Source organism: Ambystoma mexicanum, chromosome 1p, assembly GCF_040938575.1.
Source record: "Ambystoma mexicanum isolate Mex_15411 chromosome 1p, UKY_AmexF1_1, whole genome shotgun sequence".
Classification (NCBI taxonomy): domain Eukaryota; kingdom Metazoa; phylum Chordata; class Amphibia; order Caudata; family Ambystomatidae; genus Ambystoma; species Ambystoma mexicanum.
The window spans coordinates 203,968,153-203,993,342 of record NC_090921.1 but is presented as its reverse complement, the minus strand read 5'-3'; the positions used below and the strand labels follow the sequence as shown (position 1 = coordinate 203,993,342).

The 25,190-nt window shown below is 46.0% G+C and overlaps 1 protein-coding gene across 1 annotated transcript in view; it reads left to right on the top strand.

Moving 5' to 3' along the window:
* Positions 1-25,190, top strand: part of LOC138469226 (extracellular calcium-sensing receptor-like) — a 189,859-nt gene that overhangs the window by 116,148 nt on the left and 48,521 nt on the right. The window contains exons 4-5 of the mRNA XM_069609027.1: positions 4,874-5,032; positions 5,699-6,511. Of these exons, the coding sequence (XP_069465128.1) occupies positions 4,874-5,032; positions 5,699-6,511 (972 nt within the window). The remainder of the gene's footprint in view (positions 1-4,873; positions 5,033-5,698; positions 6,512-25,190) is intronic.

Here is a 25,190-nt window from a genome sequence, read left to right as displayed (position 1 = left end):
GTGTGGCGTCGGGATGCCGCAGCGGTGTTCTCCTCTCTCCTGCTGGGGGGCTGTGTGGGATGCACACATGGACCACCCGACCAGTGCCTGTGATGTCTCTCGGGCACATGGGCCCTCTCCACTTGCAGGGCTCGCGGGCCCTCTTCTGACAGCTGGGCACATGGGCCCTCCTTTCCGCTTGCCAAGCAGCTGGACAAACGGGCCCTCACGGTGTGTCGGGCGCGCCGGCCCTTTTCACTTGCAGGGCACACGGCCCTTTCCCTTGTCACAGGGCGCATGGGCCCCACTGCTGGGCACACAGGCCCACTTTCACCGTTGGGCTCATAGGCCCACTTTCACTGCTGGGCTCACGGGCCCTTCCACACTGCTGGGCTCACGGGCCCTCCTCCACTGCTGGGCTCACAGGCCCTTCCACACCACTGGGCTCACGGGCCCACTTTCACTGCTGGGCTCACGGGCCCGCTTTCACTGCTGGGCTCACGGGGCCTTCCACACTACAGGCGCACAGGCCCTCTGTTACTGCGGGCGCGCCGGCCCTCGGTCACTGCGGGCACACGGGCCCCCGGATGCTGGTGGGCATGCAGGTCCTGCACCTGTACTCCTCCGTTGCACGGCTCACGGGCCCTCCGTCTTCCTGTTCTGCTGGGAGCACGGGTCCCCATTGGTGCTGGGCGTCCGGGCCCTCCATTATTGCTGGGCGCATGGGCCCCAACTGCTGCTGGGCACCCAGGCCCTTCTACCTCCCGCATGGGGTGTCACCTGTACCTTTTCCTCCATGGCGCAGGACGTTTCCCCTCGTCGCCAGTTGTTGTGGGGGACTCAGCACTCGCCAGCGCCCATGCATACCATGAAACACAGAGCCACCATCATGTTCAACCTTTCTTTATTCCTCCTACCTCTTGACTCCCGTTTCCCTTCCCCTGCTCCTCCCCTTCCTCCTGCCTCCCACCCCCTCCCATAGTCCTGGGCTTCCTTCTTAAAGGAGCTCTGTCCTTTTTCCACTTACAACAGTAAACCTTTCCAAAATTCTACCTTGCAAAGTGCACCCAGACCCAATGTCTGAGTCTTAGCTTGTAAGTAAGCCATAGAGGTAGTGATTTTAGCTCTTTGCCTGGGCACAATGCAAGCAGAAGGATCCTTGGATCAGAAAGCACCGGGCCATAGACACACTACAAACACAAACAGTGAATCAATGCAGGAACAATCGGAATCCCGAGGAAGTCATGGCTTCTTCTTAAGTAGTGTTTAACCTCTAAGTCACTCATCAAAAGTTTATCAACATTTGGAGCATGGTTATTTGACGGAACACTGATAAGCATGTTCCTATTCCCAAAGCAACTTTACACTAACTCATTTCTTGCATAAATACATTGGGACCGATTCGTAAACTATTTTTTTGTGGATAGGATGTGATTGGATGTGAAAATGCACCCACTTGCACCAGAAATGTTGCACAAAGTTCACCAGAATGTATGTATCATACATGCACAAACTCAGAGGCCCTCTTTTACTGTGATGCGCAGGTGCATAGCTCTGATTAATTTGAATAGCATCACAAACAAGATGCACTTGTACATTTGTCGAAAACAAGCTCATGAGGGGCACAATGCATGACACGGTGAATCGCTGCTGTCCCAATGCATATCTATGACTCAAAGAGGGATAGAAATGTTTTGGTCTGTTTTTCCCATTTCGCAATGACAGTCCATCTCACTGTGAAATGTGCTTCCAGCAACCACATGGACTCTGCAAGCCTGTTATACATAAGTGTCAGAAGCATGCTAGCGATATTATTTTATGCAAGGCGGCTGTATAGAAAAACCTGTTCGATGAAGCGAAGCCCTCTAGAAATTAACAGGACCCTTTTAAGACTAAAACATTTTCAGTATTGGGGCACCTAATAATAGAACCTCTTCTGTGCTATTTTAAGAAGCCTCTTTTTTTTGAGAATCCGTCCTATTCTGACCATCTTAGAATCTGCAAACGTTCATTAAACATTCATATTCACTGAAAGAGCAAACACAATTGCACGGTGACTCAGAGCCGAGTCTAAGGTGGGTGTTAAGTACCGAAAAGGTTGGAGAAAGCGTTAACAACCTTTTCGGTACTTAAGACATATTCTGAAGGTGGAGCATTCTTCTGAAGTCGAAATGAATTCACCACTTTCGGAATATATGTGGCGGGTTGCTAGGATAGGTGGGAAACCAACCCAGCAACTGCACATTCATTACCTGCCATTTAAGACGGGTATTCTTGTGGTACTCCTCCACTTTTTAATGTGCGTTAAATTAGCGCACATATACGGCACCGTTTCAGTGCCGGTATTGTGGAGGAGTGCTACAGGAAGTTTGTCCCTGAGTGAAGGTGGGTGGGTTAAGATTAATAATAGCCAGGTTGGGATGGGTGGGTAGGTAATTATTAATGTAATATGTGGGTAATTGTGAATATTGGCATACAGCTGGCACATTATTGTATTAAAGCATGTGCAGAAATGCTGTAGTTCTGGCGCCAGTGGCAGAAAGGGTGCTGTGTAGACTTCTACATTTCCGCAAAGGGCAATTTTAAGTCTACACAAGTGTGTACCTAGTTTAGACTGTTGTCTGAACCACAAGAGTGTGAATGGAAGAGTGTGCTATTGGGGAACGTGCAAATGAATGAAGGACTTATATACTTGATGAATGTGTTTCTCACATTGCCATGTATGTACATTTGTGAAGTTGGATTTCACTTAACGTACCTTCTGTTTGGTGGCGGATGTTAGTATGGTGGAATGGGTAGTCCACTACATAATACTTAAGAGCACCATATGCGCTGTGATCAAATGGTGTGCACCACACACGTGCACTATTATCCATAAGAAAGAGGGAATGAAGTGTGCCACTTGGGGGCAAGATGGATGTGCATGCCTTTTGCCAGGTGCTGCAGCATGGGGAAAAGGGAGACACCATATGCAAACCAGGATTGCTGGGAGGCATCACATTTGCACCGTTATGTTTGGCCTTGTGTTGTTATTTCCTCTTTGAGCTACACATTTCTGATTGTTGTATGTGTTTGCAGCGTGTAGCTCACAATGTGGTGACACTTCGAAAGGTGCTGACTTAGGTAACCTGTTGTCGCAAATACATGAATAGGTGTGGAATGTGTGGATACCATTTTCGTACTTCATTTTTTAATCTTTTCTGTTCAGGTGCTATATGAACATCAACTGCTAGCGTACACATACCCAGTAGTGTGTGCAGTTTCTACAAAGAACAGTGGCCATGCATATCCAGCACCCATGTCGAATGCTTTTGCAGTGCACTTTTTAGCTTGTCTTAAGCATGCCAACAATGAGCAACCTGTGCAACCAACAGTGGTGAATGTGCTGGCTGAGCTCCCACCTCCCAGACAAAGAAGAAGGCGTCCAAATAAAGAATGTATATATTGCACCAGGGTGAATTTGTTCAACATGTCATCCGAACACATCATTCAGCTTTACTGGCTGTATACTGATGCAATTATGTATTTGGTAGAGCTATAAAAGAAGGAGATGGAAGGAAGCACCAATAAGACTACAGCTATTCCATCTTTTGTCAAAGTAATGGCACTGCTTCACATTTGTGTAACTGTATCGTACAGGGCAATGTTGCAATGGCAGCATGGATGTTGCAGCCAAGTTTCTGCAAAAATGTGCAAGTAGTTTTGGCTGCACTGTTACAGCACATATCCAAGTTCATTACTTTCCCACTTATGGAAGTTGAGGTTGCTGCTGTGAAGTGTGTTTTTTTTGCAATAGTTGTGTTCTCCAACATTGTAGGGGCAATAGATTGCACTCATGTGCGCATAGTACCACCCCATGAAAGGGAGAAAACGTTTAGAAATCAGAAAATGCAGTACTCAATTAACATTCAGATGACATGCCATGCAGATTTGCAAATGACTGATTGCTAAGCCAACTTCCCTGAGTCTGCACATGATGCATTCATTATGTGTAGCAGCAACTTGCCCGTGGTAATGAGTGGCTTGTCGTCAGACATAAGCTGACTGCTTAGGGATGGAGCATACCCCTTGAAACTGTGGCTAATGACACCAATCTTGAATGAAAACACAGCATCTGAACAGAAATATAATACAGCACGTATGAGGACAAGGAACACAATCGAACAGATGCTTGGCCTCTTAAAAAGTTGTTTTAGGTGTTTGCATGTGTCTGGAGGGGATATCATGTATGCTCCAGACACAGTTTGCAAAATTGGAGTGCTGTGCTGCATGCTGCATAATTTAGCCATTCAACGCTGACTGCCTGAGCCAGTGGATGGAATATCAGAGGAGGTGGACAAGGAGGAGGACCCCATACGCAATGACGAGTATGAAGACAATGGGCGCAATGTTCGTAGTGATGTAATTTTTTCATGTGACACCACTGGATGGTGGTCATTGCAAAGTTTGAACATAATTATGAGAACATGGATGAAATGTATGATTGTGCAACATGTGCGAAAATAGGACAACACACGTTAGTGCCATTGGGCCTCATTACGAGCTTGGCGCTAAAAAGCAGCCATTCACGGCATGCCGTTAATAACATGACCGTCTTGGCTCGAACCCGCAAACAGCGGGTGATTAAGAGTGCCCGAGCCCCCAGATAATGGCATCAATGAATGCGCACATAACGGCTCCGGCCTCGGCAACCCCCAAATAGCGGTACCGGTATTAACATAGTGCTAAGAACGGGCCTGTTATTACCGGACCCGGAAGTATCATCATCGTGCCGGAACGGGAAATGCTTAGGCGGCCATGTTCAAAAACACAATCCATTGCCATCCTCCACATACAGGACCTTCACCACCAGAACTCCTAGCACACCACGGACAAAATGTCAAAGTCTACCCAGAAAGGCACTGCCCGGCTGCGTAAACCACGGATCAAGGATGAAGAGCTGAACATGTTAGCTGACACCCTAGTGGCGAATGCTGATGTGGTGTCCTGCAGCGACCTCAGGCATCCAGCCCAGTTGAAGAAGAATGCCATCTGGGAAGAAGTTGGCCGGAAAGTAAGTGCAGTCGGCACCACTGCACGCACAGAGCGCAATTGCGAAAAAAGATGGGATGACCTCAGGCTGAGAGTTTCGGCCAATCGGAGCCAGGGGCGGGCAACTGGTGGAGGACCTCACTCACCAGTGAAATTGGCCAGATGGGAGGAGACTTGCAGCTCAGCCATAGATGTGGAGTCTATTGAAGGAGTTGGTGGAGCTGAGTTTGGCGTGCCAACATTGGCAGGTGAAGGTGAGTGTCCCTGCATACACATGACAACTAATCATCACCATTGACCTCCAAATGTGACAGCAACGGCAGCCAATAAATGGCCCATCATGCACACCAACACATATCCATATACACATGCTGGGCCCACCACTATCACATCCCAATGCATGCTGCATGCTGCGCCCATACACAAATACACACCCGATACACAGATGACCTGCACGTGTCACACAGCACGTCACTCCCAACACACATTAAGGCCCAACAGCAGCCACCATGGTGTACATGTGAGCACCTGCACGATTCCAAACAACACCCCCCAACCTTGCATGTACCCAGTCCGCTGTGAAGCCAGGCATGCAACTGATCACATGGCACCACCTGCACAAAGACAAACGCATGCGTGATGCATGCACCACCATCACTGATGCCCTGCCACTCTCTGTCCCCCACAGGTGCAGATGCAGAAAGCGAAGAAGCACAGTGAAAGGCACAATGCACAACACCAGCCAAAAGGGCAAGGTGGCAAGGTGATGGCACCGGACCATCTACATCAAGTGGACCAAGGGGCAAGCGGGACAACAACCAGTGCCCTACCAGCCACACTGCAACCCACACAGGACGAGCAGACACCTGCCCCTGCAACCCCGGACACACAATCGACACAGGCCGAGGACACATCTGGCATGGACGATGGCACACAGTCTGCTGCTGCAAGCACAATTGGGGAGATGGCTGCATCGGCACAGCATATTGTCGATGAGGAAGCTGACCCTGACAATGACGGCAATGCAGGACTCGTCCACTCAGAGCCTGTATGCCGAACATCTAGCTCGCAGGTCACCCCACAGGACACCCCTTGCCGGGATTCATCTGAACAGGGCAGCCCTGGTGAGTGGTCTCTGACATTGCACAGCCCCATATTGAATGCAGTACCACCACATAACCCACCAACCACCACCCAAACTGCCATACGGGACCTTGAGGGATGTCTGTCCAGGATGGAGGGCCGGCAGGAGGAGATGCAAGGCTATGTCAAGCAGTACCTTGCTGAAGGGGAGACAGCACACCGTGTCATCCATGACAGCACTGCGGCCGTAATCCTGACCATCAGCTCAAGTACACAGCAAGTGCACAATGGCTTCAATGCCTTGGGACAGATCCTCACCAGGATTCCTGACAGCATGGAGCAGCGGCAAACTCCGGATTTAGGGTCACAACCATCTGGCTCATTGACCACGCCAGGGAGTTCCAGGCAGACCAGCCCCGTGTGCAGGTCCCTGCGAAGTGCATGGCACTCAGATATCCAACCCCCATCTCTGAAGGGGGCACCACAGTAGCAGGGCCACCCTGCAGATTCTCTTTACGAATACATGCAGACACATGTTGTGCCATTGTTGACTTTGGGTGTTAGGGGGAGGGTGGAGGGTGGTGGTGGGTGTAGTACTGGGGATGTTGGGGGGTGTGGGGGTAGAGTGGGGGTGTGTGGGGGGAGGGTGAGGGGTGTTGGGGCGTGGATTGTTGAATCATGTTGTACAAATAATCTCACTAATACACCTGTTGTGTACAAGACATCACGAGTGAACATTGCTTATTTGTTGTTTGTCAATGTATTGCTTCATAGTGAACTGTGCCCATATACCCACACACCCAGTGCCCACAGTTTCCAATACATGACACCCTCTGCATCCAAGTACATCAGAATGATTGGTCTTCAACCAATTGCCGCACTGCACGACCCTCACGTGTATCACGTCCTGGCCTATGTCCAACATCTACTCCTTGCTCTCCTTCTACTTCACCAGGTGGTGGCAGCTCCGTGTCAGGTGGCAATGGTACGTTCCACATGTGCATCAGCCCTGTACAGTGCATGCCAATCCATGGTGCGAGACTTGGGTGACATACATGACCTAGGGTCCTAAGCATTTAAACCACCAGGCCCCCCAATGCATTTTAACTAGGGCCATTATGTACGCACATGTGAGGGCTGTGTGGCGATGGATAACTCAAGATACATTCATCCCTCTCCTCCCATGGCCCAGGGGGCATTCCCCTTGCATATGCATGTAGCCCCCCATCCCTCTCCTCCCATTGCGCCAGGGGGAATTCCCCTTGCATATGCATGTAGCCCCCCCATCCCTCTCCTTCCATGGCCCAGGGGGCATTCCCCTTGTATATGCATGTAGCCCCCCATCCCTCTCCCCCCATGGCCCAGGGGGCAGACTCACCCAACAGCCAGCCACTTCGTACAATGTCTTCTTCCATGTACCGGGGTAGTGAGGAGTTCCACAGCACCATGGCATCATGCGTGGATCCTGAGTATCTGGCACAGCAATGTGTTATTATCTGGCTGGCATCACACACCATCTGCACATTGATGGAGTGGTATAGCTTCCGATTACGGTACACCACCTCCACGGCATGTGGGACTATAAACTCTACGTGCGTGCAGTTGAGGGCACCAATTACATTGGGCATGCCTGCCAGTGCATGGAATGATTTTTTTCTTGGCATTCGCCTCCTGTTGTGTCCGTGGTAGGGATATGTAGGCACTTGCATGCTTCAGTAGTGCATCCAGCACTTGGTTTAACACAACAGAGAAGCATGATTGCAACATGCCATGCATTTGGCCCAATGTGTGTTGGTAAGTGCCTGTGGCCAGGAAGTGGAGCACAGATGCCACCTTCAGCAGAGGGGGGATGGCTGTGCGGATGTTGATCAGGCTGACCAAGTCTTCCTGTATTAATTCCACTATGTTGGTGATGGTGTCGCTGTCCAGCCAGTACAGGGTGTGGATCTGTGCTGGGGTTAAGTCAAATGGATTGGCCCTTATCTGTGGAATTGATGGCTGTCTGCGGGGAACAACTACCTGCACTGGTGGGATTTGCTGGGCAAGTCTCATCCTCCTTCTCCTCCTGCGTCTCCTCTGTGTTGCCTATTGTACTGCCTGCTCAAGGAGTAGCAGTGCAGGCATGTCCTCCAGCCCCAGTATGGCAAGTGCAAGTGGTAGCATTTTGGTTTGGAAAGGGGTGTGGCGTGTGGGTGTGCTCCTTTTGTGCTGGCCCTGACTCCATTACCTCCACCTGTGCTGATTGTGTGCACCTGTGGCACTTGGTTACACATCAGTTTGCGGTTAACGGGTGGTCCGCGATGCCGGTATTGGCGGCATCATGGTAGCCCTTCTTACTGGCATCTCGATGCCGGTATGTACATGTCCGTGCGACTCGTGGTGTCCTCTTCGTTGCAAGAATGCCTGTATTACGGGCGCGCCACCCGCGCGCATGCCCGCATGCCGGTACGGTGGTGCACGGCCACAGCGGGTTCTTGTCGATGCCGGTGGGACCGGCATCTAGGGTCGTAATACTACAGACCGGTATTGGAGGCCGGTATTGCCTTATCGGCTCCATTATTGCGGGACCGCCAACCTCATAATGAGGCCCATTGAGTTTGAAAGTGTATTGACAACTGTTAACAAATGAAACTTTGCTCAATAAAAGTATGACCAAGCACATTGGTGTCCTGGACTGATTTATGGGAAGTCTACATTATCTCGGATGAGCCATCAGGAAATGGTCCTTGTGCACACAACCAGCCCAATTTTCATCGATTTTGAATGGTGATGCGTCAACATCTTCAATGTGCAAGCCTGGTCATAAGTACTTTTCCTCATCAATAACCTTGTCTCCACCCCTTAAACTATGGTAAACATGACCCAAATGAACATTACAAAACTGTTCAATGAAATTAAGTAACCAAACGTTGCAAAAACATTTACCAATATGTTTTCTGTTACTGTTCTATTTTAGCATGCTTACACCTGCACTCTCTCTGTGGCCGACTAGGCAGTGCAACCTCATGGGCATCGTTGCTGGTAGAGGTGCTAGGGGAACTGAACGATTCCACTGCTGGATTGTCCTCTGGCAAAATTGGCACAACCATGCCGGCCGTCAATAGGAAGTACTCCTTTTCCTGCACTTTCAATAGATCGGTCAGTGTTTGCAGGCACAATGCATTCCCCTTAACTGTGGCACTGCACATTTGCACTGCCTGCCTCAAAGCATTCATGATTTATGAGTTTTGCTTTTGCGTTTGGATGTACATTTTGACACTTTTGCTCACCACAACTGCCACACTATCAATTGATGAGCACAGTGTGCCTATGTTTCGTTGTATTTCATTCAAGGCATCAGTTACACATGCCATATCCGTATGTGTGACTGAATTTCCCTTCTTAAGGGTGCACACCTGAGTCTTCAAGTAACAACGCATTTGAGGGAGTGCCAGAGTTTATGTATCTGTGGTGGCAAGGAGACGGCAATAGTCGTCCGTGAATAGACCTGTTGTTCTTCCACTGGTCTGCTCAAGCGTCAGTGGTCGCTGGGTGAGCAGGCTGTCTTTTACAAATGAGTGCTCCATGGCTACATCCTCCACTACATCGGCCATGTTGCCTGCATTACTCTCATCATCAAAGTACTGATACAGTGTAATTTCAGTATCCACTTGATGGTCCTCTGACGATGGCAGATTATCTTCTCCTTGGGTAGGATTTTCATAGACTCTGCTGCGGCTTCAACAGATGCTGACAATGAAGTACCTGCACAAATAAAGACAGTACGATAAAACCACATTACAACAGGCCCATAGCAGCATGGAAAGTAATCATAGAAGTGCATGGTACAGGAACATGAATACACTCCTTCTAGTGCAATCTGCTTGGCCTAATCCACCTCTCTTGCCCTCCTTCTTTCTCTTCCCCAAACTACTGAGCTCGCTGACTGGTTTCCTGGTGCAGAAGGAGCAAACATTCAGCACTTAAACCTGTCCCCTGCGGCGGGACTAGGCGCACTTGTCTTCCTCCCACTCCCTTACACTTCCTGTCTTGAATATCTGTCTGTCCACTCCTCCCTCTGTTTCCTGTTCTAGCCATGACTGTACCGCAGTATATTGGAACGTACGTTCCTTCCCTCTCCCCCCCTTCTCTCTCTCCTCACAGACCCTATGAAATGCAAGCACCTTTAATTCTGTGGGCAAATCATTTGGGTCAAAGGGCGATCCTCCACCAGTGCCCTTGCTGTGCTCTTTGCTCTCAAGATACTTCTCGGGAACCCTGCGCCACACATCATACCACCTTTTTTCATTGCTTCAACCATGCGCAAAGTACTGGAAACAGCATTCACTTTGGTGCCAATAAGGCTATTTTTCACAGAAAGAGGTGTCCGGTTTGCCATTGCCCCAAATAACATTCTTTCATTTGTTATAACTTCATCCACCAGTACACCCACGGTCACTTCAGTGAACTTTGCCTTCTGTTTTCGGCCTCCACTTTGCACTTTCACATCTTGCCCAGCCATCAGAATACTACCCTCTTTGACCACTTCACACTGTAATGGCACCTTCCTTTAGGTCATCTTATAATACCCATGCAAAAGTGAAAGTTGCTCTCTCCCCTCCTTCACACATTTCTTTTCCTGCACACACTGCTGAGAACGTCTGTTCTCCAGCTAAACCAGTCAAATCGAATTGCTGCCCAGGAAATTCCTTTCATCCCTTCCACTATTATAACCTTCCCTTGACACCTTCTCCGTCCTGTCCTGTGCTTTGTGCCGCATTTGTATCTAGTCTACAGAAGCATGTGGTTTTCCATGTGCTTCCTCTACGGGATCCGCTGTGTCCTCGGCAGCACTTTCGTTTAATAACTCATTATTTAAGGAAAGTGCTGGGTGAGCAGGCTGTCTTCCACAAATGACTGCTCCATGGCTACATCCTCCACTACATCGGCCATGTTGCCTGCATTACTCTCATCATCAAAGTACTGATACAGTGTAATTTCAGTATCCACTTGATGGTCCTCTGACGATGGCAGATTATCTTCTCCTTGGGTAGGATTTTCATAGACTCTGCTGCGGCTTCAACAGATGCTGACAATGAAGTACCTGCACACATAAAGACAGTACTATAAAACCACATTACAACAGGCCCATAGCAGCATGGAAAGTAATCATAGAAGTGCATGGTACAGGAACATAAATACGCTCCTTCTAGAGCACTCTGCTTGGCATAATCCAACTCTCTTGCCCTCCTTCTTTCTCTTCCCCAAACTACTGAGCTCGCTGACTGGTTTCCTGGTGGAGCAAACATTCAATACTTAACCCTGTCCCCTGCGGCGAGACTAGGTGCACTTGTCTTCCTCCCACTCCCTTGCACTTCCTGTCTCAAATATCTGTCTGTTCGGTCCTCCCTCTGTTTCCTGTCCTAGCCATGACTTGTACCGCAGTATATTGGAACATACGTTCCTTCCCTCTCCCCCCCTCCTCTCTCTCCTCACACTTTGTCACATATTGCACTAGTAGATATGCCTTCGGCATGGCATGCTAGTTTTTGTTGTTTGGTCATTCAATGCCTAAGTTCTCCAGCTAAGCCAGTCAAATTGAATTGCTGCCCAGGAAATTCCTTTCATCCCTTCCACTATTATAACCTTCCCTTGACACATTCTCCGTTCTGTCCTGTGCTTCGTGCCACATTTGTATCTAGTCCACAGAAGCATGTGGTTTTCCATGTGCTTCCTCTACGGGTGCCGCTGTGTTCTCGGCAGCACTTTCGTTTAATAATGAATATGTCATATTTAAGGAAAGTGCTGCCGAGAATTTTTATAGCGGCCGTCGTCAAAAACAGGCAGAATGAAGGCAGTGCACTGTGGTGTACGACAAAGACGCCCAGGACAGGGACGTCATTTCACCAAAATGCCAGGGGTAGCGGAACTGACATCATGAGACCCTTGACCCCCCTGATGCCATCACAGGAAGTGATGTCATTTGAGCCCGCCCCAAAGTGATATCACGGGGGGTGATGGAACACAACATTTCACGCGTTGACAAAACAGGAAGTCACATCACATAGCATTGTACACTATGAAAAATATAGTTATGATGTCACTATGTGATGTACATTTCATACAATAATGGATCGCCATATGTATCATTAAGATCAGTGTGTATAGGCCCATATTACCAAATGACTGTGTATGCAAGCAGACGTCCATGACCAAATGATAATGATGTGTTATTATATAGCACTTATGCTTAAGTGCTTTACATAGAAAAAATATACACCCAATATCACCCAACCTTGTTGGTACTCATCTATCGACCTCAGAAGGATGAAAGGCTGAGTGAGGCGTTTAAGAACAGACTAAATCAGTGACTCACCCGCTGAAGTGTGCCTGAAATAAACCTTTAATGAGTCTAGCAATTATTGTATAGAATTCCAGAAAGACACAGTATTTGGTGTTCCTATTCTTTCTTATTTAGGGTCAGTGCTGAAAGTGTTAGACTTGTGGCACTCCTGTTCTTATTTTTCTTCTTTTTTAAGGGGCCTGAACAAGAAAGCCAGCCACCCCAGATGTAAAGAGCCACAGCTCAGCCCAGTTGCGACCTCTGGCGACCTCCAAATGATGTCCCTGGCCCAGGCCCACTTGAGAATAGTGGTGGAGCCTGGGCGTCCAGATTTGGTGTAGTGATTCATGCTCTTTAGCACGCTCACAGCGCCAACATAAGAATCGGGTTATCAAGGGCCGATTGTGACCTCATGACAAAAAAAGAGTGTGGATCTACGAAATTCTCCCCTCCAGTTTCCAGCGCCACCATTCTGAAGAGGGTGGAAGTATTGTAGGGGAGATGACATACTTTCCAGGAGCAAAAGCTTCTAAAATCTTTCATTGTCGGGGGACCAAGTGCTTCAGTGCCATTGCAAGCATTTCAGACTGCCACTGTTCTAATTTAAGAAAGTTTTCTTAAACTTTCATTAAACTAGAAAAGTGGTGCTGCAGTCTAAGAAATGCTATTTTTATTGAGGGGAAAAGGGTGTAGTGGTGCTTAACGACACCTCAGAAGTGTCGTATTTTAACTCCTTTTTCTGTCATGCTAAGACAGTGCTGTTGGGAGGCGAATCTCCTCCCTGTGGCTGCCCTGCATTCCTGATGGTTGTAGGGCAGTTGTTAAGCCGTAAATCAGGCTCATGCAAAACCCGAGCTTTTTTCATGTCCCTGCATCACATTCTTTCCCTGTCAGAATAGGGTGCATTTTAGAAATGTGTTGTTCCGGCTTGGGAAAACAGATTTCTATTTTTACACAGACCTCTGAATCAGGCCCTCAGAGTCATCCCGATGGCAACTAAACTTTCTGTGCCTGTTTCTGGCCACAGAATGAAATAATGCATCTGTGAAGACCATTATACTTCCAAAGCAACATCAGACCTTTTTACATACCTTGCCGAGCAGGAACTCCCTAATGAAATGCAAAAAGTGGTCAAACAACCAAAGATGACTTGCACTGCTAATTCATTTTTGGACATGTTAGGAAAAAGAAGGCTCCAGTCCCTAAACCCCTGATGCTCACTACTCAGACATGCCTCCATGTCTATCTCTGCATCCTCGGCATTGCCAACCCCATCTGATTACCATTTGCAATTGTAATCCTGCAGACCTCATGCAAACCATATGCATAATAAAACTGCACCAGAATACTACATTGCAACCCGTAGACACCCACTCGTGTTCAGCAATGCACACTTAGGACCAGACACTCAAACAGGCATAAGTGAAGAAATGCACTACTTAGAGTAATAAGGTGCAGCCCAATCCACAAAGGGAATCTAAATGTATGTATATTAGATGTGCACTCTCAAAGGCCTATTTTCACTGCATTTGAGCATTTGTGCAAATAAAGGTGCATTTCTGTGCATGACAATGTGCATCGAAAATCCCAAACCAAATGCGTTTTGAAATGTGGAAAAATCAAAGACCTTCACCTGCAGCCGTTTTGAGTAGGCGGAGAGGAAGGCACAATACATGATAGGTTAATTTCTGAACTGTTCATGCATTTTCATTGACCTGGGAGAGCTGCAGGCTGAGCTGCTGCTTTCCCAATTGCTCTTACATCCTTCAAACAAGGATAGATATGCATGTTTCATTTTTAAAGGTCCTCTCATTGTGAAATGTGCTCTCTGCAACCACAGAGATGCTTGGAGCCTGTAAAACATTGGTGTTGGGTGCACACTCACAACACAAAGGCAAGCAGCGGGGCGGGCCTCTGCATCCATTGCCCTGCTGTCCGGCCACCCTGATATAGGCAAGCGCAGGGCGCATTCGAGAAGGAGGTGGGATGTGAATTTCTGAAATGAACGCAAATGAAAAACCACATCTCCTGGATATTTCTCATTTGGGTTCTATGGTCAATCCATTCATTAGCACCCTCTGTGGGTGTGCCAGCGAATCAAATTTCTCCAAACCAGGGCTCAATCACACAATGCAGGCCTTGGTTCGGAATAACCAGAGTTCTTGACCCACCCACTGGCCATCTTCTATAAGCTCTACCGCTTCTATCGTCTCTCTGCACCTATAACTACCCCTACCAGTTCCCACTTACCTGATGTCCTGGGGTCTCTGTGACTCTATTCAACTCCCGCCTGAAATGGCTGTCATAGAAATGAAAAAAGGGGCTCTGCATGGGTGGGCATGTTTCTCAAAAGACATTTCTCTTAGTACAGTGTGGGTTGGCCTAGGGTTGCTAATAGAAATAGGCAGTAATTATGGGGCTGAACCATGTGGTAAGGATGCCCGGGCCCCATGTTAAATCCATGTTATGTCTGGGCCATTACCAGGCAGTTCAGCCCCAAGAACGGGTGTATATTACTTAATTCATATTCCCCACATATATTTCTGTATTGTTATTTATTTATAAACATCACAGGGAAAGCAATACATTTTTGGGACAAAATTGCTTACAAAATGTACCATTAATAACAGAGCAGGGAACATTTTCATTTACAAAGGGGTGAGAGAATGTGACTTGAAGACCATATGTTGCAGGGGAAGGTGGAAACATAAGCCAGGGACAAGGACAGGAGAGAACGACATAGGTATGGGATGGCGGAGGAAGGGTCATGGAAAAGTGCTATACTGTTGTCCTTATGGGTAGGGAGAGAGAGGAGCAGGGTGATGCTATAGCGTAGAGTGCTAAAAACAGGTTCTTCAGAAAGAAGGAGAGCTTTGAGGTTGGAGTTAAATAGTGGTAGAGTTGGAGTAGCACAGAGAGTGAGAGGAAGAGCATTCCAGAGTAGAGGAACGAGGAGAAAGAGAGAGAGATAGAGAATGAGAAGTACAGGGCACTCGAGTAGTGGCAAGGAGGTGAGCAGAGGATGATCGTAACGAGCAAGGAGGAGAAACCGCAGTGAGATGAGCAGATAGGTAGTGAGAGATGAGCCAATGGATAGTTTTAAAGATGATGAGAGGATGTTTATACATAGCCCTTTGTTTCATAGATAGCCAGCTAATCAGTCTCAGTGCGTTGAGCATGAGCGAGTGAGGTACCATCCAATATTTGATGGCAGGGGGAGAGTTTGATATTTTTGTCAACAGCTCACCAGATCAGGAGTGAAAGGAAAAGATCTGTGTATAGTCATCAAAGAGCTGATAGGAGAAACTGTAACAAAAGATCTGGGCACCAAGAGCTGAAGTATAGAGAGTGAAGTGCACTTCAGATTGAACCTTTTTCCAACGAAACAACGTATGAGGTACTAGAAGGATGACACTGGTGTTGTTAATGATGGTATTTGTCCATTTTGTCATAAAGAGTATGAAACATTGAAGTATTTGACCTTATATTATACATTTTTTGATTCTGCAAGGGAACAGCATTTAGCACATTATTTAAAAAATGACGTACCTTTTGTGTTGGAAACCCTATGGCTGAAATGTATGTGGGGTTATAAAAATCTTTACTCATTGCATTAGGTCCTCTGCTAAAAAATTATTGAAACTAGTCTTGGATAATTAAACAGGGATTTCATCACTTAACTGGAATCACCTTGTTTCCTGTTTACCTACTACTTGTAACAGATCTATGATCCTAGGTAATAGGGTTACTGATGCAAGGCTCTGAATGTGCTTTTGCTAATTCTGTTATTATTGCATGGTGTTCTGTGCATGAATTAATTTTTATTGTATAGTAAAATGTGTATGTGGAATTGAGTGTTCATGTGTGTTATTGGCTTAGCTGAACAAAATAATTGATGTCAAATTAAGCTTTTTCTTTTAATCTGTTTGTTTTAATAATTGTTGTAAAGGGCTCAAATGTAAGTGAATACATGTTTTGCATACGTTTGTTTTATGTTGTTTTTATGACTTTTTAAGTTTGTTGTAAAGGTGCTTGCACCAAAAATAACGAATAATCAAAAATAAAAAAAAATAGAGAGTGAAGTTGCTCCAGCTGTTCCAGGACACCTGAAAATATCTCAGGGCAAGTTATGATGCAAACCAAGCGAGGTCATTATCTCTGATGCCAAGGAGAGATAATGTATAGAGAAGGTAAGAATGGTCGACAGTATCAAAGATAACTGAGGGGTCGAGAAGAATAATAATAGATGAAAGGTTTGCATGATGAGTGGAAGAGTTGAAGTTGCTGACATTGAGAAGAGCTGTCTCTGTGGAATTTAGAGGTCAGAAGCCATATTGGAGAGGGTCCCAGAGGATGTGAGTATAAAGGAACTCAGTGAGTCAATAAAATACTACTCACTCTAGGATTTTGAAATAGTGTGGTAGAAGAGAGACACAAGGAAAGTAGGCAGGACAGTGAGGATCTAGAGCATGGTTCTTAAGGAGAGGGATGACAGTATCTGTCTCATAGGATGAGCGAAAAATGGCATTGTCAAGAGAGGAGTTGAAGAGGAAGCAGGATGTGGAGCAACACAATGACCTATGTGCAGGACCAGTGGGTCAGTGGGGGCCCTGGAAGGGTTAGCATTGAGGAGTAGTTCAAGAATCTCATCAGGGTTGGCTGGGCAAAAGGAAGACATAGTAGGAAGAGAGGAGGGTAGGAGTGGGTTGAGAACAGTGAACAGAGGGAGGGTGTGGAAGGTAAGTAACAAGGGTATTGTGAATTGTAGACATTTTAGAAGCAAAGTATACATCAAGATCATTTGCAAAATAGAGGAGATGGAGGTGGGTTTAGGTGGTGAGAGAATAGAGTTGATAGATTTTTGGAGGCACCTATGTTGGGAGGATTGAGAGGAAATGAAAGAGATAGAAGTCATGTTTGGCAGAGTCGAAAGTAGAGGGATAGTTTTGAAAAGCAGTGAGATAGAGTTGGAGATACGGGGATTGTCTTGACCTTTTCCAAGTGCAAAAGGTTTTCCACATTGTTGTTTTCAGGGTGCAAATGAGAGGTGTAATCCAGGGCTGTGGAGGGGATGATTTAAGTGTGAGTGTAGGAAGAGGGTAGTGAGAGGAAAATGGACTATATAGAGCAGTGTTAAAGTTAGTGTAGCCTTCTTCAGTGGATGGAAAGATGAGTTCAGCATAGGAGTAGAACGAGTGGTGTAGATCAGATTTCAGAGTCAGGGAGTCTGGAGGAGTTAAATGTGCACTAGTCATAGTAGATCAAGGGAGTGAGGAAGATGCTGGAGTGAAGATTGAGGCAAAGACGATAGATTGATTGGAGGGATAAGGAGAGATGGCGATATTAGAGTCAGAGGGCCTCATTACGAGTCTGGTGGTAACTGAGGCGGTAAAACCGCCTGGTTACCGCCGGACTCGTATTACCATTCCGCCTCCGTGATTCCAGGAATTACCGGGGCATTACAATCCCGGTTTTCCGGGAATCATGGAGGCGGAATGGTGTTAATCCCCATTCCCATCGAGTCCTATGGGACTCGATGGGAATGTGGATCATGGAAACATCTCGTAATGCTGCCGGTGTTTCCAGGTCAGACCTGGCGGGAACATCACCTCCCGCCTGCAGGAGTTGTGATTGCCTGGCATGGAAACAACGGTGGCGGCGGGTATACCGCCACCGTTGTTTCCATAACGGGCGATTTGTAATGAGGCCCATAGAGTTAAAAGGAGATGAGAATGTGGTCAACAGAGTTATCATTTGAATGGCTGGGCAGAGAGTGGACAGAAGAGAGTAAGTGGTTATGTAGATGAGAGTTAAAGTCAGTGGCTAACGCAGCAGAGAGAGAGGGGAGGTAACATCACCAATGACAGTAAGGTGGTGATCAGGAGGGAGATAGTCAATTAGTTGGGAGATATGGTTGAAGAGTCAGAATGAGAGATCCATGATTCAGTAAGGGTAACGAGGGCAAGAGAAGGAGAATAAGACAGGAGGAAGTGTGAGGTAAAGAAGGTTTTATTGCAGACAGAATGTGCTATAGAAAGACGCTGAGGTGTGAAAGCACGTCGACATTGAGTCTGAGGAATAGAGAGGGCCTGGCGGTAGATGCGAGAAGAGGAAGTGTAATGGAAGTTAGGGTTGGAGTAGCTTTTGGGAAGTAGTGGAGCGAGAAGCGTGGTGGTGTTGAGGAGAAGAGATGATAGGGATGGGAAGAGATTTAAGATGTTTCTGAGGAGAGGAGAATGACGAGAGAAGAAGAAGGCAAAGGAAGAGATAGCATGAGAAGTGCATGGTGAGTGTGAAGCTGAGTACTTACAGATAAGTAGCAGGACACAGAAAAGCAAGGCTCATAGTGAAAGAGGCAAAGATGCTGGTCAACTGCTGAGTTCTGCCCTATCTGGGACTCCCCGAGCTGGATGCCAGTAGGGGGTTCAGAATGGATGACACACACTCTTGTCACCTGCTCAGTGGTTAGTTCCTCTGATTTTGTCCCTGGTGCTGCCAAAGCATATTTAAGTCTGACTTTATTAAGTCTCCCTTATGTTGCAGGGCCCATTTTCAACCAAGAGCTTACTGGGCATGGTATATAATTCTATGAAATGGTTTGTTACAGTGAACTGAAGAAAGAGGAGATTTCAGCTTTGACACTGCTCTTTCTTTATTCTCCGGAACCAGGGAGTTATTGATCTCACACAGGCATCAAACAGTACAGTAAAGCAGAGTGAAGGGAATGCCAGTTTTCAGAATCGCACAAGACATTACATTCGCACATACTGTATAGTCAACACCCTCTAATAAATGTTGATTAAAGTATGACTACTACGTCGAGTGGGAACTGCTAAAATAATACCCCCCTGACATACAGTCTCACCCCACAATTCTGGGCAAGAAACAGGCCTTTTGACCAAAACATAAAAGTATATAAATTACTGGTTTTAAAGGTTAAATTACGAAAAAATGGGTGCCCAGCTTTAAACAGGGAAAATCACAACAATGTTACTCAATCACAGGCAGCTTGTCTACAAAAAACGAAATTGACCTGCACACACAAATAAGTATTCATGTCCATTATGAATTCTGTATACATATTAAGGTCTGAATAATGCACGCATTCTAATTGTAAGTCTACCGCTGCCAGCCATTGGATTTAAATGTGCCATAGAGCAATCAATACGGCAGATGGATCATAACCATCAATGATTCTGCGAACATTTTGCTTTGCTTAAAATGCTAGCATCTTTTACCAAAACATGAAACACATTACTTTTGCTGTCCCCAAATATTAGCAACAAATGCTGGTATTAGGGGACTGATGCATACCTCTTGCCTCCAAAGTAAATATGGTTCTTAGGGGTGTTAACAAGGCTCAAGCCAAGGGATCACATGGGTAGACGGCATCCGCCCACTTTTTCAAAAGGGCGGCCGTTGTCCCCCTTATGTGTGTTAGGAACTGTTAAAATAAAAAAAAATACACATTTGATGTCTGCAGTGTTATGGCTGGGCACCGAACCCAGTGCACGCGATTGGGCAGCAAGACACTCAGCCACAAGACCAAACAGATAGGGTAGCAGATGGATGCTGAAATGTTGTGTATTGACATTCGCCTAACAAAGGATGTCTTTTGTGAAAGACTCTTTGGGCCTCATTACAACTTTGGAGGCAGCCATGCCCTTAATAAGGGCATGGCTGCCTCCAAAATCGTGTCCGGGTTCCCTGAATGGGGAAATACCGGGCCATTCCGAGTATGGAGGGCCCGGTATTTCCTCCTTCAGGGAACCTGGGCCTGGTCCTTCCCCATTCCCATTCGAGCCCTCATAGGGCTCAATTGGAATGGGGAGGGAGCTAACTACGGTCCCATTACGAACGGGCCTGTTGTTAGCTCCCTGGTCCCCTCGCGGGACACGCTATGGACGTCTGGAAAAACCAGACGTCCAGAGCGGGTCCCGGCGAGGGGACCTCGTAATAGTGTGGAATGGGTTTAACGGCGCCACACCATTACCGGCGCCGTTAAACCCATTCCGCACAACTTATAATGAGGCCCTTAATCCTAAAAGGTTCGTACCTTTTATAAGTATCCTGCAATGTAATAATACAAATTGTTCTCTTGGCAAATGCTTACACTTTCTCAGTTGTTAAAGATAATTTGAATGGAATTTGCATATTTCGTTCTGGTGTCTGTTCAGTTCGTGTGCCGTCCCTTCCCTATGCGCGTGTAAGGGTCCCCCCCACTTTATTTTAGGACTTGAGCCCTGGCTGCTAACTTGTGTGTGAGTTTAAAATATGCTTACAATAACTTTCACTAGAATTCTGCAGGTTTTGCGATAGGTATTCTCTCGACTCAAATGCCTCGATGCTCGTGCCACAGAAAAACTCCAAACAGACCAAGGTGCAGAGCTCAGGCCCTTGCGTGCAACAACAAATAAACAAAGCTGTCTTGAATGGTTCCTCTTCTCCCACTAACCAAACAGATCCCCCTCCTCTGTCATCAACATCATATTCTTTATTTCAGATAAGGAACAGGTTTTCCATTAAAGCATAAATAAAAATGCAGCTAAAATAAAAATCAACACAATATTAAAACATGGCATTTTTAACTAGTTAATAGACCCTCTTTGCAGAACCAAGATATTTGCCTACAGCAAAACACAGAAAGTGAATCAGGAGCCACTGAAGATACAGGATGGCTGTACAAGATGGGTGACGATAATAAATGGGGTGGAGAAAGGTAACAAAGAGGTTCTTAGTTCTCCAAGGTCAGCCTTCCCCCCTCCTCCCCTGGAAAGTCTCTGAATGTCTCTCAGCTACAAGCTTAAAGGCTTCCAACCCCTGCTTCTGATCGGCTACATGCTGCAGGTTACAGGCTCTGATATACATTGCCAAACTCGTATGGGATTCATCTTGGAGTTTGAGGGAAAACTGTAGCTCTGTGTTGAGTGGGAGCTGGAGACTGCAATTTCGAGGGACTGCCAGGGCCATTGGGCAAGACATGAGGGCTAAACCCTGACCCCTTATTATGTTCTCTTTCATTACACTCAATGTACTCTCTCTATTTTAAAATGGCTCCTCGAGGTTCCACACTGGCTGATACCTCATCCCTACTCTAATGCCAACCTATGTGCAGACCGGCCATGCCTATCCTCCTCAATCTGTCGCATTATTCTCTCCCAAACCTATTGTTCTGGCATCCACTGAACAACTCTTTCTATCCTTCTAGTGTTAGAATGCTTCCTTCTGCCATCCTCTCCTTTCCACAGCTCCTTTGCCCTTCTCAATCTTCTTCCAATGACCTTGTGACAATCACCTCCTACCATCTTTTTGTCACACTTTCTGACTTCCTCGTTCAGATGCACTTCAATATCCTATTGTAGTTAATTCTTCACATCATACTCACAATATTCTGCTACCAGCTCCTTCCTATAACTCTTAGCATCCTCTCTAACAGGAACATCTCCAATGTCGAAGTAAGAGGTTTCTGGGCCTGGGCAGGTCTCTATTGTGTGCTGCTCCACCATTGTAGGGTTGCCAAAAGATCATTGGCCCGTGCAACAAATTATACCCCCACACTAAAGGTGAATTTGGATTGGACAAAATGTGTCCTCCCAACCGTGGGAGTCCACACAGAATTAACCACTTCAAGGTAATGAGAAAGAGCATGGATATGCGAAGTGTTGTCTTATGTTGCCATTCTCTAATCACCTAAACCTGTGAGAGGGCAGTCATTTAATGAAATGTGGGCAACACTTGTATATTCTTTCCTCTGGTTTCTGGGAACGGTTTTCTCTGTCCGGGTCACGTGTGTCGAGACCACAAAACGAAACCCTTTCATCTGTAATTATGAGGATTTTAGACAGTATTTCTGCAAGTGGCTCATTATCGCCGTAGCTGGAATTTTCCTGCTTCCCCTTGGTCCTTGGATGGGTGTCCTGTTTCTGCTTGCCTCGAGTAGCAGCGATCATGCCAGCTTGTCAGTGTTTCTCAAATTTGTCTGCTCTCTTGCAGGGTCTGATGACCTATAACTTCTATAGTGTCCCTTATGGCTTCTCCATGTTAGTAGCAGTTTAAGCAAATGTAAGCTATATATACAAATTCTTCTGCATCTTGCGGTTTCAGCATTGGCAAATGATATGAATGTAGAAGTATGCATGTGTGTTCATCCTCTGCCTAAGTAAGTCATAAGCATGTGCTTTGTGCCTATATGCAATAAACTAGTGCATGTCCATGTAGCTTTATGAATGGATGGATATGTACTTCATGTATAAACGCGGCTACATTGTGATGTCAGTGATGACATCATTGGTTTCTGGTTCTCCAGTCACTCAACCTGATCGATTGATGTCAACTCCATGTCGTCCAAAACCTCAATTTGGTATGGTCTGAACGGTTGTGAAAGAGAGTACCATTTTTCGTATCGATGATTGCGGTGATGGGACTAAGAGCGAGTCACATCTATCGTTTCTCTGTCTTCATGTAGAGAGTCGTGTGGGGGGCATGAGGGTCAGATTTGACCCCTCATCTATAATGTTCCCCTCCAGCTAGAGCAATTAGTGCCACTCTGGTTGTGACTGCCTACCTTAAAGACTATATGCCCTTTTATTCCAGCAATTTCCAGCTTATTGCTCCTCATTTTTACCAGTTCTTACTTCTAACTTTACTTCTTCTCTTGACTAATCCTGCATTTATGCCAGTTCACTTATCATTCCATACCTCACCTCGCTCTCATTGCTACAGTTACCCTAATAATCTAATACCTATTACTCCTAACTGCAGCCCTCCTCCTATCTCCATAGGCCTTCTCAATGCATACTCTATTTTTAACAAAACTCATTCTATTCTTGATTCTTTTTTTATCTTAATTTGTGCTTTCTATGTCATACTGAGACCTGGATCGCAATACAAATATTTCCTCTTCACTAACAACTGGTCTCTTAAGCTTTCCCCACTCCCTACATTAACTTGGCAGGGGGTGTGGCAATTTCATGCTGTTCAATTCATCCTATAATGTTCTTCCATCTCTGGATCTCCACCACAGTTCTCCTCTTTTGAGTATCATGTGCTTTCTTTTTCCAAACCATGCTCCATTTTGTTTTGGATTACCTATCACTCACCTGCCATCCCTTCAACCTTCTTTACCGACCCTGACCCATTGCTCTCAGGCTTGCATCCTCTCTCCTCTACGTTCTTCTTGGAGACTTTAATCTACACCCATCGACCATTCATTGTTCTTCTCCATTTCTTGAGTTAATAGACTCCTACAATCATTTCCAATATCCAACTCCTCCATCCCACTCTTACAGGTCCAATCTGGATCGGATTTTCTCTTCTGTGCCTTCAACCTCATCTGTTTCCTCTTATCCTTATTCTTCCTTTGATCATGTTATTTTCCTTATCTTTTTTCAACTTCCCAAGCCCCCTGTCTCTATTATTTCTAAACAATATTTTCTGTGTCGCATTCTACAGCCTTTTCCTGACTTAGTCTTCTTATCTTCTCTTACTTCTTCTCTTTCATCTTCAATGACCTTTGCTTCTCTTTCTATTAACTCTGCACTTTCTACTTTCAATACTACCCTTCACACTTCTCTGTACTTACTCCACCATGCGTGCCCTTTCCGCCCTTCAACCAACCCTGCCCAACACTGGTTAACTACTGAATTCTGCTCTCTTCGTAACTCACGGAGACATGCACAGCGTGTATGGAAAAGAATTCAATCCCTCTCAGACCTAATTTCTCTTTCTACGATTCACACATCTCATGACTCTACTCTTGTTGCTGCTAAAAAGTTACTCCTCAGACCTTATTGTCTCAAATTGTCTGCTCCGTCTGTGTCTTTTTCTACTTCTAAATCATATGCCCCCTCCCCTCTCTCATGAACAGTCTCTTTCTTTATAACGTACTCCTTCTGACTTTGCGAACATCTTCATTTGCAAAGTTGTGCTAATACATTCTTCCTTGTTGTCCACTAGCACTACATCTTTCATTACTCCGCCATTTCCTCTTCATTCTTCTCGTCATTCTCCTCTATTTGTGAATCTGATACTACTTCTTATCTTCCACATGCTCACCCCACCGCTTCTTTTAGACCCAAGCCCATCTCCTCTTATTACTAGTCTCTTCCCTCTGCTGTTGTATTATCATACTTGATTCATCAATCTTTCCCTTCCCTCTACTACATTTCCCACTGAATTTAAGAGTGCAGTTATTCTTCCACTCCTTAAAAAATCTTTCTCTGCACCATCAGTTTACCGTCCCATCTCTTTGCTTGCTTACCTTTCTAAAATCTTGAAATGTGTGGTTGACACTCAAGTTTCATCCTACTTTCATCACAACTCACTTCTCCCTCTTCCTCAATCAAGGTTTAGGCATTTCTGTCTACTAAAACAAACTCAGTTCTGTCACTAATTCTCATTTAACTACTAGGCACTATAGACCTTCTTCTATTATCACCTTGCTAGATCTCTCAGCTGCTTCCCATACATGCTTCACCCTTCCTTCTACGCCACATTCTTTGGGATTTTCTAGTGCTGCTCTTTCTTGGTTCAAGTATTTTCTCACTGATCTGTCCTTCTGTTTTTCTTGGGGTGGTTTAGAGTTACTCTCTTTTCATCTTGACCACAGAGTTCCTCAAGGCTGGATCTTCTTCTTTTCTCATTGTATAATTCTGCTTTGTCTTCGATCATTTCATTGTTTGGGATTACATCACACTTTTCTGCTGAGGATTCAGAACTCTTTAGCTCTTTTTCTGCTTTTTCGGATACACTTCTTACTACTATTTCTGACTGTCTT